The sequence below is a fragment of the Rhynchophorus ferrugineus genome, unplaced genomic scaffold (genome assembly GCF_030347505.1).
Source record: "Rhynchophorus ferrugineus isolate W39M unplaced genomic scaffold, kcgeb_rfMv2 rfM4, whole genome shotgun sequence".
Classification (NCBI taxonomy): Eukaryota; Metazoa; Arthropoda; class Insecta; order Coleoptera; family Curculionidae; genus Rhynchophorus; species Rhynchophorus ferrugineus.
The window spans coordinates 23,695,682-23,709,430 of NW_027472583.1; the positions used below are offsets into that span (position 1 = coordinate 23,695,682).

General features: G+C 34.5%; 1 protein-coding gene across 1 annotated transcript; it reads right to left on the reverse strand.

Annotated features, from left to right (window-relative positions):
* Nucleotides 1-1,383: 1,383 nt before the first annotated feature.
* On the reverse strand, nt 1,384-2,831 carry LOC143195096 (uncharacterized). The gene is made up of 2 exons (XM_076401954.1): nt 2,108-2,831; nt 1,384-2,054 (listed from the first exon to the last, which is right to left on the reverse strand). Exon 2 carries the CDS (start codon nt 2,051-2,053, stop codon nt 1,442-1,444), a length of 612 nt encoding a protein of 203 aa, XP_076258069.1. The 5' UTR covers nt 2,054; nt 2,108-2,831; the 3' UTR covers nt 1,384-1,441.
* Between the last annotated feature and the right edge of the window lie 10,918 nt (nt 2,832-13,749).

The window sequence follows — 13,749 nt, forward strand, 5'->3', positions numbered from 1 at the left end:
CGGCCCCCCCAATCCTGCTGTTACACACCGGTCTACCTGAGACACCTCGGCACCGCCTGGCCTGCTGTCACACATCGGTCTACTTTAGAAAACTCGGTCCCCGCCAAGCCTGCTCTCACAGACCGGCCTACCTGAGACACCTCGGCCTCGCCAAGCCTATTGTTACACACCGGTCTACCTGAGACACCCCGGCACCACCTGGCTTGCTGTCACACATCGGTCTACTTGAGAAACCTCGGTCCCCACCAAGCCTGTTCTCACAGACCGGCCTACCTAGACACCTCGGCACCGCCTGGCCTGCCTGCTGTCACACCTCGGTCTACTTGAGACACCACCTCGGTCCCTACTAAGAAGTCTGTTCTCACACACCGGCCTACCTGAGACACCTTTGGCCCTGCCAAGCCTGCTGTCGCACACCGGACTATCTGAGTATAAGTAGTTTTTTAACGCATAAGATTCAATAGTGGGCAAATGGTCTTATTGTGTAAGTAAATATTATAAAAAATGCATGTCTCTCTCATAAGTTAGGAACACAGTACCTACAGCGTACAAACCCGATATCTTAAACAATAACCTAATTACTTAGGTAAATCATTATTGTTATGAAACACATTCAAGTACATATTTTGAATTGTTCGTTTGTTCATTCCGTTTTATCAATGATCTGATTGGTGTACAAATGTAAACCAGATGTTAAAATCAGATGTAATGGATGTTAAATATCAATTTTATGTCCATAAGAGCCCATTCCTAATATGAAGCAAAACAAGAGTAGTAACTACTTGACCAAGGCCAAAATTATGAATTCCATCTTATGTCGAATTATAAAGTAATTGGTAGCATTGGCTTCTAGGAGCCAAAAATTATAGTTAAATAGGAAAATACTTGTATAAACATCTCTGCATACCATTAATAAATTCAGAAGAACATATTTTATATTTACTATGTGGGAGTTTAAATATTTAAAACAAAAAAATATTACTACAAAAAATTAGAAATATAATAAATGTTCCTTGAATACTTTTCAAAACAAAATCAGTTATGTATCAAATTAGCTCATTAATTAAGGCATCGAATTTATGTGCTGATAGTATCAGGTTCCATCCTAGTTAAGCTCCAGTGCACTTTTTGTTACGCATTTCAATAAAATAAGGCCCTATGGACATTAACGTTATTTTTGTTTTAAAGAACTATTCCTAAATACTACCCTATCAAAATATTACCCCCACATATTTAAGGCCCCTTTGAATCTCATCACTTTCACACCCGTTCATTCCACCAGAAATATCAGCGTCAAGCATTGAATAAAAAAAAGACTAATACGCAATAAAGGCCTAAAATAAAGGGTATTGGGAAAATTAATTAATACATTTAGACACTATTTATATATGTACTATAATAAAATCATTACAAAGGTTCAAAATCGGTCGTCTTAAAATCGTTAAAATTCTTGAGAATCGTGGAAAAGCGAATTCCTATTATAAATAAGCTCCTGCTGAATAGTAGTTATCGATAGAAAATCCGCACTAACAAGGTATTTTTTCATCCTCAGATTCCTGCGTCGCAGGTGGGTGATTCCCACTGACGATCTGGACATTTGAAGACTCGCATCGGTGGTTCTGTCGTAACGCCGATGTAGGCATTTAAAGACTTCGGTACTACTCCGCCTGGTCAATGGATTACATTTTACTAACGCAAACCTTTGTTTTGGCCGTACTACGCTGCTCGTCGGTGTGTAGGCTATATTTCGCTCGGTACAGTAATATGATACTCTATTGAAAACGAGTTTGACATCTACAGGAACACGGTCAAATTTGGTACGGACAGCTCGAGTAATATTTCGCTTATGTGTTGACCGATTGGTTTCAAAAGCAGCTCGAAAATATTTAGCAGGTCCCTGCGTCACGTTACAAACCAGGTACTCATTGGAAATAAAGGTAAGTGGATCCTCAAATGTCCGTGAATTAACGAATGTATTGCCAATCGGAAAGGTGACGGAAATGTGGCAGGAAATAATATCAGCTATAGCTTCAAATGTGGTATAAGGCTCCATCCTACGGATAGTACACTATATAAATGTTCTACTATATTAATTTACTATACTAACCTCCTTTGGGTGAACGTTCAAAACACTTTGGGCAAAAAAATATACTGAACGGTGTACAAAAGTGTGGAATTTATATAGTGAATTTTCAAGTGGTTGATAATTCTGATTGTTTGTGGAATGATTGAGATATGAAGTGCTTGATTTCTGGAGTGTCAGTTTTAGTATGAATTTGATTATTTCTGATAAACCATGTAGCGTTTGATATTCTCCTGAGGAGCTTATTTTGGAAAACATGGAGCCGTTTGACCTGGTTGGGTGTAACAAACTTGAAGCAGACATCAGATCCGTAGAGGAGTACGGACCGAATTAACATCTTGTAAAATAAGCATTTGATGGAGATGGGAAGTCTGCTAGAAGGGCAGATCAGAGAAGATAACAGGTTTGCTATCCCCGAACTTTTTGGATTGCTTTGGTAATAGCCAAAAAGGCCTTAAAGGGAAGAGGGGTGTTATTCTGGAGGGTTGATTTTAGGGGTAGTTTTCTAACGCACAAAAAAACAATAATTGACAAACGGCCTTATTCTATAAGTAAATATTATAAAAAGTGTACCCCTCTCTCATAGGTTATGAACACAGTTCCTACAGCTTACAAACTCGATATCTTAATCAATAACCTAATTACTATCGTGAATCATTGTTGTTATGAAGCATATTCAAGTACATAATTTGAATTGTTCATTTGCTCATTCCGTTTTATCACTGATCTGATTGCTAAAAATGGTTTCTTGATTTTTGGCGTATATACTCTTATTTGAATATATTTAATTCTAGCGCCTATTGCCCAAAAGTTTTACCATACTAATCAACTGTTTATAAAATGGTCTACTATATTAATTTACTATACTAACCTCGTTTGGATGAACGTTTAAAACACTTTGGACAAAATAATGTACTGAACTGTGTGCAAAAGAGACGAATTTATATACCTTTAGTGAATGTTCAAGTTGATGATGATTCTGATAAAGTAAATTTTTGTAACATTTCAATGTAGAGTTGTCTACCTGAGACACCTCGGCCCCGCCAAGCCTTCTGTCACACACCGGTCTACCTGAGACCCCCCGGCACCGCCTGGCCTGCTGTCACACATCGGTCTACTTGAGAAACCTCGGTCCCCGCCAAGCCTGCTCTCACAGACCGGCCTATCTGAGACACCTCGGCACCGCCTGGCCTGCTGTCACACATCGGTCTACTTGAGAAGCCTCGGTCCCCGCCAAGCCTTCTGTCACACACCGGTCTACCTGAGACACATCGGCCTCGCCAAGACTATTGTGGCACACCGGTCTGCCTGAGATCCCCCGGCACCGCCTGGCCTGCTGTCACACATCGGTCTACTTGATAAACCGGGGCCCCGCCAAGCCTGCTCTCACAGACCGGCCTACCTGAGACACCTCGGCCTCGCCAAGCCTATTGTTACACACCGGTCTACCTAAGACACCTCGGCACCGCCTGGCCTGCTGTCACACCTCGGTCTACTTGAGAAACCTCGGTCCCCGCTAAGCCTGTTCTCACAGACCGGCCTACCTGAGACACCTCGGCCTCGCCAAGCCTATTGTTACACACCGGTCTACCTAAGACACCTCGGCACCGCCTGGCCTGCTGTCACACCTCGGTCTACTTGAGACACCACCTCGGTCCCTACTAAGAAGTCTGTTCTCACACACCGGCCTACCTGAGACACCTCGGCCTCGCCAAGCCTATTCTTGCACACCGGTCTACCTGAGACCCCCCGGCACCGCCTGGCCTGCTGTCATACATTGGTCTACTTGAGAGATCTCGGCTTCGCGAAGGCCGAGCGAGCGTGTAAATGTGGTTATAGCCAAGAAGGCCTTAAAGGGAAGAGAGTTGTTATTATGGAGGGTTGATTTTAGGGGTAGTTTTCTAACGCACAACGAAACTATAATGGCCAAACGGCCTTATTCTATAAGTAAATATTATAATAAGTGCACTTCTCTCTCATAGGTTAGGAACACAGTACCTACAGCATACAAACTCGATATCTTAATCAATAACCTAATCACTATCGTAAGTTATTGTTGTTATGAAACATATTCAAGTACATATTTTGAATTGTTCTTTTGTTCTTTTCGTTTTATTAATGATCTGATTGCTGTACAAATGTAAACCAGATGTTAAAATCAGATGTAATGGATGTTAAATATTAATTTTATGTCGATAAGATCCCATTCCTAATATGAAGAAAAAGAAGAGTAGTAACTACTAGACCAAGGGCAAAGTTATGAATTCCATCTTATATCGAATTATAAAGTAATTGGTAACATTGGCTTCTAGGAGCCAAAATTATAGTTAAATAGGAAAATAATTGTATAAACATCTTTGCATACCATTAATAAATTCAGAAGAACATATTTTATATTTACTCTGTGGGAGTTTAAATATTTAAAACAAAAAAATATTACTACATAAAATTAGAAATGTAATAAATGTTCCTTGAATACTTATCAAAACACAATCAGTTATGTATCAAATTAGCTCATTAATTAGGGTATCGGATTTATATGCTGATGGTATCAGATTCCGTCCTGGTTAAGCTACAGTGCACTTTTTGTAACGCATTTCAATGAAATAAGGCCCTTTGGATATTAACGTTATTTTTTGTTTTAAAAAACTATTCCTAAATACTACCCTATCAAAATATTACCCCCACATATTTTAGGCCCTTTTGAATCTCACCACTTTCACCCCTAACATCTATTTCTTTGACATTCACCGAGACACTTCGGCCCCCCAATCCTGCTGTTACACACCGGTCTACCTGAGACACCTCGGCCCCCCCAATCCTGCTGTTACACACCGGTCTACCTGAGACACCTCGGCACCGCCTGGCCTGCTGTCACACATCGGTCTACTTTAGAAACCTCGGTCCCCGCCAAGCCTGCTCTCACAGACCGGCCTACCTGAGACACCTCGGCCTCGCCAAGCCTATTGTTACACACCGGTCTACCTAAGACACCTCGGCACCGCCTGGCCTGCTGTCACACCTCGGTCTACTTGAGACACCACCCTCGGTCCCTACCAAGAAGTCAGCTCTCACACACCGGCCTCTACCTGAGACACCTTTGGGCGTGCCAAGCCTGCTGTCGCACACCGGACTATCTGAGTATAGGAATTTTTATAACGCGCAAGAATCAATAGTGGCCAAATGGCCTTATTGTGTAGGTAAATATTATAAAAAGTGCCTTTCCTCTCTCGTAAGTTTGGAACACAGTACCTACAGCGTACAAACGCGATATCTTAACAATAACCTAATTACTTAGGTAAATCGTTATTGTTATGAAAGGTATTGAAGGACATATTTTGAATTGTTGGTTTGTTCATTCCGTTTCCAATGATCTGATTGCTATACATGGTAGCTTGATTTTTGGCGTATACCCTCTTATTTTAATATATTTATTTTTAGCGCATATTGCCCAAAAGTTTTACCATACTAATCGAGATTTTTTTGGCAAAATTAGTCCTTTTTATTCAACATAATTTCCTTCAAGGTTGATACACTGATTATGTGACCCTCCAACTTTTCGATACCATTTTTGTAGTACGATTTATGCTTTGCTTCAAAATAGGCACCCGTTTCGTCGATCACCTCTTCATTCGATGAAAAATTTTTGCTAGCGAGCATTATTTTCAGATCTGGGAATAGGGATAGTGAGGGTCAGATCTGGAGAATACGGTGGATGCGGAAGCAATTCGAAGCCCAATTCATTTTTTTTCTTTTGGCAATTTGGCAGGTTTTTCTGGGATTTCGTCTTTCAAACGATCCAATAACGCTATGTAACAATTTCGAAAATTTTTGACTAGTTCCAATATATTTCCTCGCTCCAATCATAAATTTCTTTAAAATACAACAATTTTCTGTAATATTTTCAATTATTTTAATTGTAATATTTCGCTAGGTTTAAGGTATTTGATGAAATATAAATTGTCTTAATTAATTGTTGTTAATAATAATTTTAACACCTGTGTTAATATATTAGTATATATAATAATTGTGTTAGTACGCTCTAATTACATCTAATATAATTTATTGCAATTCAAACAATTATTTGGTTCTTTTATATTATTCTAAATAATCATAATGAATCTATTTATCCATTAGTGTTTTATCAACGGGAATTTTCTATCTATTTTCTCCCTGTTTTATATAACCAAATAGTATTAACAAATTGGGTTTATAGTGTTAAATTGTGTTTTGACTTAAACAATCTAAGCAAGAGATGGCTTGGGCAAAAGTGCACGTAGACGCATATCTACTACATTGTTGTTACAGTACCGCCTCTATTTATATAACGTGTGTAAGTAAAGACAATCTGTAATTATTACGAATAATTATTATCAGTTCATTAATCATCAACATATATTAATGGATATATTTTCCATCACTTTCTATAATTTGTTTCCATATATTAGTATTTAGATTCAGTATCAGGTTATTTTCAGTATTAGGATTTAACAGTAAAAAGAATCGACGGTTGATTCTTTTTCGCAACTTCTTTAGCATTTCGAAACCATTATGAATGTGACAACATAATCATGTTTCAACGATCCAAGTTGTAATTACAAGGCGCCATGTCTGGTGGTGTACGTTGTGTGCAGCAGTACATTCCATATGTATAGCAGATCGCAACACTCCACACTTTACTGATCCAATCATAAGTACAGTAAAGCTCTATGTCCATGAACATTCTGCTTCGATGCTGATGATGTGGATGGTTTCTACATTCCAACGTTTGAACACTTTAGAGCTCTTCGATCTTATCTGCATAACTAGTCTTATATCTCGCATACAGAAAGAAAGGAATGATAGACGTAAACGTAATAGGATGTAATAGGGCTAGAATCGATTCTAAATGAAATAATAATTTAAAAGAGAATACTAGAACTAGTGACAGATGTAGTTTGTGATGAATGTGATGTTTGAGTGTAGAATAGGGGTGTCGGCCACCGAGAAATATATCGATATTAACAACTATGAAAAATATCCATACTTTACAAAAAATTTATCAATATTTCTAAGAAAAAATAGAAATATCGAAATATCTGCTAATATCTTTTTTGGTTGACCTTCAAAATTAAGTACCTATTTTAAAGGCTTATTAAAATTATATTTAATTTTTTGTTAAGCAAATGTCGAAAATATCGGCTAACCAAAATATATCGATATATCGATATTATTTTGGCATCTCTAGTTTAGAATCGAAGTGAGTGAATCTTACACACACTAACAATGAAATGTGGTAAAATATTGAATAACATTAGTTAAGAAAATTTAGTGTTAACTCTAAAGAGGACCATATAATAGCAAAATTTCCACTTGAGATCTGAGTAACAGAACTATTGCAACCAAGTTACAGAAAAATTTAATGATGCTAATTTAATGATTGAAATGTGATACAGACATGATTATTTTACACAGTTGATGGTAACTATAAAAAAACAATGGTTTAACTCATATATATTTCATGATAAATGTTTGATTTTCATAAACTTCAAGCAGCTCTGTGGAACAGCAGCGAATTTTATAAAATTATCTTTATTTGGGCAATATTTAGGTAAGCAAAGTGCACAAATGGCATATTTGAATAAGAGTCTCCAATTTCTTAATAGTTAAACTTATATAACCATGTACAACTGCAACACTTCGTCAAGTATTTTACAAAATATGCGTTTAGGTATGCTTAAATGTACGCATTAAATTCTCCTTTTTGGAGATTCTCCACTTTGGCTTCAGTGGCAAATTTTCGATTTATAATAAAATCACATCAGCTACACTTAATCTGGTGAAGTATAACACATCCATCTATTTGATGTACAAGAAATAATATATTTGTTTTATAGATATTGGCTGGGATTCCATTGAAATTAGTTTAAAGCTTGAATTTAGTTAATATTTGTCATTGTAATTTGAGAATATATGGTATTCAGTACATTCAGCAGTGAGCCGTAGTAAATATTCAGTGAGTTTAGTTTGAAACCAATTATCTTCTGTTTGATTGGCATTCGAGTCTTTCAGAAATGCAATCTGACTCGATGCACACTTGTGACTCCATTGGATTATTCTAAATTAGTTGGTGACAAAAAAGAAACAAAATTATTAGGGACTGTTATTTACCTCTACTTGAAGTTAAATACAGTTTAAATATAATTAAGGGTACTTAATATAGTAAGTACTTACATTAGAATAATCTTATTAGTGTTTAAAAAGATGGTCTTATTACTGTGAACATATAAGCCTTGAACCCATACAAACCGTACAGTGCGACCAAAAGAACTACGTCAGGGACTGATTTCGAGTGTTAACATAACTTTAAAAGTCAATTTTGCTTTCAAGTCAATTTTTTGTGAAAATAAATTTTATTCCGTGTAAAGAAATTACGTACAATTGTCAAAAAGTAGTTTCTAAAATATAAGCCTATTGAGATACGATACGAATTGGGATATGCACCACCATATGTATACAAAAGTTGGGTGGGTTTCACAAGCAAATTTTTTCAATTCAGTGATAAAACTAATGAAATAATTTAGCGTCTATGTGCCTAAATAGCTCAATAGTTTTAAATTAAAAACAATAATTTTATAGAGAAAAATACTAAAACCATTAAATTTAGTAGTTGAGTTATGTCGCGATCTAGGTAATTCATTCTAGAGTATTTGGGTGCAACCACAATACCTCTCAGTATTTTGTTCTGAAAAATGTGTATTTTATTTATATTACTCTGCAGAACATCCCCATAATTGAACTCCGTATGTCCATATAGGTTTCAGTATTTTCTTATATAATAGCAATTTATTATGTACTGATAATTGTGATTTCCTTCCAATTAGCCAGTACATTTTCCTATATTTTAATTCCAGTTCTTTCTTTTCCTTCTTTATATGTCCCTTCCAGCGAAGTTTTGCATTAAGTTTCATTCCGAGATATTTAGCGTTGTTGCTATATGGAATGATAGTATTATTTAATGTAATTGGTACTTGTACCGCCTGTTTATAGATAAACTGCATATGTACATGTATAGATTTACATATGTATAGATTTACTTTCATAAATTCTTATTTTCCAAGCTTGTGCCCAATTATTTATATTATCACTTGCCTGTTGTTATTTTCGTAACGCTTCTTTGTTATTGTCTCCGACAGCGGCAATCGCAGTAGCATCAGCAAACGTAGCCATCGTAATATTCTCCTTTTGTTGTATATGTAGATAATGATGATGTAGATGATGAGATAGATAATGCATTGGTCCCAGTACACTTTATTATAGTACGCCTATTTTAGCTTTTTATTGTAGAGTAAGCTTCTTCTTGTTTGACTCTAAATATTCTGGTTAGTTACTTATATTGACGCTTCAAATTGTGCCAAAATATAATATCTGCCAAAACATTCGTAAATATTCATAACCCGTTCTAGTTAAATATCCTTTGTAATTAAATAATACAACATAATATTTTATCAACAATAGCATGAACAATATTATTAGCATTTAGACGCAATATTATACCCAGTAATTAATATGACTGAATATTTTTCAATGTGTTGTGTAAGCTACTGATTAATAATACTATAGACGATTGGCCATTCATGCATTCAGAAGCGTAACTAACTAATCCGCGGTGGGTTTAAAGGTCTCCAATATAGACCAGATATTGTGTTGTAAGCAAGTTTAATATTTAATATACTAGTACGCTTTGTGTGTAATTCGAAAATCTTAAAATTCTATAAAATATGTCTCTTATATATACATGTAGTTTAAACATTCTTCAGAGTTTCATTAATTGCCGTGACTAAGCTAAGCCACCGTTAAAAACGAAGCTTACTAGCAGGAACAAGAAAAATCGAAAGCTCGCAGTAATTTTATTGTTCTCAAGCATGTGTGTAACTCACCATAAAATATAATTCAACAAGTGTAAGTTAATTTGTTAGAAATTGAAATAAAAACCCACTGGAAATTGGAATACGAAATACAATCTATTTATTGGTGTAGTCACGTATACAGTGATCAGTAATTGTTTTTTAATAAGTGGAATATACCCAAGCTGAAACTGGGTAAAGATCGATAATATCAGTTAATTATATGTCATACATGAGAAGGTAATATGCTGTTGCGATGGAGATAAATGCCATTCTGGTTCGACATGGTAAAATTATATTCGAAGAGCAGCTCATTGTCTTTTGGAAATTGCCATTTTTAAAAAATCCTTTCAAAAAATCTAAATATTCAAAAAAATCTTGTACCTATTCGTTTAACAGAGTCAGTTCAAAGGAATGCATTTCTATCACACAGTTTGATCAATTTATTACTTCCAATGCACAATCAAAAGAAGAAGATATAATTGGTGGCGATATTATTACAAGAAATTCAATAAAGGGATCTAGAATGGCGACAACTAAAGATAATGAACTTCATAAGGGAGCTTGTCGACTGATTCAGAGAAAACACCAGACCTCTTAGATTTCTTCATAGTTAGAAATATAACATCCAACTATATGGAAGTCGAAGAAAATATTAAAAATAAGTGCTGATCAGACAACAGTGATTCTGACACTGTACACCTTCAAAAAAGCAAAACCTTCAAATCAAGCAAAAGTGATATTGAGCATAATTAATAAAGTTATAAAAGTTGATAATAACCTAAATAAATCACTAGCTTATGGCTCAAGAACAGGGCAATTGGTGCAAAACCTACCGAGAAAGAGAATTGTAAAGTTCACCAACTTCATGCAATATTCGATCTAAATTTTGTTCCAGACGTTTGAAAGTTTGACTAAAATTATCACTATCTCAAAACCTAGAAAATCACCAAATGAAATAAATGCCCATAAAGCTAAATCAATGCTACCAGTAATACCTAAGGTATTTGAAAAAGATCTTGTTGGAATGAATACAATAGTATGGAGGAAAACGCTAAGACCTCACATCAGTTTGGGTTTACTAACAAACATTCAACGATGGAACAGGTGACTAGAATGGCAGATGTAATTGTAAACACCTCTGAAGGTAAAAAAGGTATATTAAAATATATTGTAACACATAGCATAAATCTTTAATGAGGTATGGGATGACGGCCTTGTTCATAAGCTACAGAAAATGTTACCGAAGCAACACACTGCACTATTAAATTCTTATATTACAACTAGGATACTCAGAGTTAAATAAGAGGAAGCCTACTTTACAATAAAATAAGTTAAAACAGGTGTAACACAAGGAAGTGTATCGGTTCAATTCCTGAATTACCCTTCACATATAATATACCACAAATGGAAAATATAATGTAGGGTATATTTTCTAATAAAATTTAGCGCAGGCTAAGTAAATATAGGAAAATGTATTTGTTAATTAGATGGAAATGAAACTTATTTATACATACTACATTGCTATTATAGAAGTAAGTATTGAAACATATTTGGATATATGGAAATACATTTTCAAGAGCAATATCTTGAGAAGTATTGTAGTTCCACCTAGACACTACAGAATTACTTATACTGAGACATTCAGCTACTGTCTGTCATTCAGGAAATTAAGAAAATTGCAAAGGGGCATGAAGAGATACTTTATTCTGATATCAATATTAAGGTGTAACAACTCTTGGATTATACTAGAACAGTACATAGACTCTAAAGAATCAAATCTTTTGATCTTGCGTACTGTAGTGTAGTAAATTTAATATATAGGTCCTATGGGTATTACTATGTATATACGTAGATTTAGTATAATTATAGAAATAGTAGGTAAATATAATTATAAAATATAAAAAATGTGTTTTAAAAATATAAGATACATATATCCTATAATAACTGTCATTTGATGATTGTAATTAATGACTACATGTTGCCTATAATCTACCAAAAGCAGTTTTGTACATATATTATCTAAATTTATGACATCAAAACGTCGCAATGTTTCCGTATCAACTCTTTCTGTTGTTTCATATACAACAAAATTCTAATCTAAATAAAATTATTAAAGAAAAATACTGTTACCAAATATATTTTAACATTATAGTAAATGTAATGCATCTATCGAAGGACTTAAAACTACAATTACGTACACAGTTCTAATGGTTAGCATATTTACATATATAGCATATAGAGAGCCTATTTACCTTTCACACTTAGTTCTTGTGTCCTTCGTTGCAGTGTTTCTTTGTAAAAACATTTTGATATCACTGTATTTCTTCTTAGCTTGTTCTGTTAATACCTGTTTTCTTGAAAAACTAGATTTAATTACTACATTCTCCTTAACGCATTTACAATTGCATCCTTTCTCTCCTGACACATTTTAACCAAATGCTCATGTTTATTCTGAACATTTACACACATATCTGTACACATATACCTTTTACATTCTACAATCATCTTTCCTACAGTTATCATTTATTAATTATATACTCATCATCCAGTTTCAACCGTTTCCATTCTTATCACCCTGTCTTAGAAATTGGCAGCATTTATCATCATATATTCAGAAAGTTTCATTCAACTGAATAACTAAGCTGTTAATTTCCAATACATCTAACATTTGAATTACAATTCAAACATCATCACATAACATCACAATTCCAAAATGTGTCAATTTCTTCTTCAAACTAGAATATATCTGCAAAGAATTAATAATAAATGTTATGAGTAATAAAACCTAATCAATTGTTATTCCAACGTTTACCTTTTTCCATCAACTTTTATTTTCATAACATTATTTCTACTATCATCTTCCCATGAGTGAACTTTGGATATATTACTCCCATTCTGAAATATCCATGTCTCATGTAATTATATTAATTGAAATAATAACTCATGCTTCATTTTATTATACATCAAGCAATATCCGGAAGTCCCGTAAGACCTGTTCGACAATTTTCAGACTTACAGATTCTTTCAGGAAATAATTGTAATAAATTATGTTTTTATTGAAAAACTACTTATTGTTTTTGCATTTTGTCATGCATTTCATCACTAATAGAACTCAGCGGTCACCCGCTTCGTATGAGGACGCTTTCCTTATTATTGAATTATATTTTTAATTTTTTGACATATTTCAGCGACCGTGTCCATAATTATATTCATTGCAGCTGCAACATTCTCAAAATATTTTCAATAAAAATCCAGATAATTATATTAATAATGTTTATTAATTAATGTTTAACAGTAAAAATACTTACCTCTAACAAATTTTGCCGACGAGAAGGGGCTTCCATTATTTCGTTCCTGTTGAAAGAAACTGATTAGAGGCAATCTGTTCTGTCTGGCATTAACATTTTCAATCAGAGTTCTAATAAGCAGTGATTTGAAATTTATCAAAACAAGCAAAGTATTAAAACAACATTTGCCGATTTATAACCGTTTAGCACTATTGTTTTGAAGAATTTTGTATACGTTTGAAAACCGGACGAGTTTGGCAAGCTAGTTCGGTTACAGGTTCGTGTCTCTTTTTAACGAGAATTTTTTTTTATTACTCTTCATGAGCCCACAATCTGCCCTATTGGCAATAAGTATTTCTTTTGTCTATATTATATATACATGGCATGTAGAAATTCACTTCATTAAGCAATCTTCTGTATAAAATATTATCTTAATTAATTAGTCTTATTCTAAAGCTTATTCTAAAGTCTACATATGTCCAGTAATCAG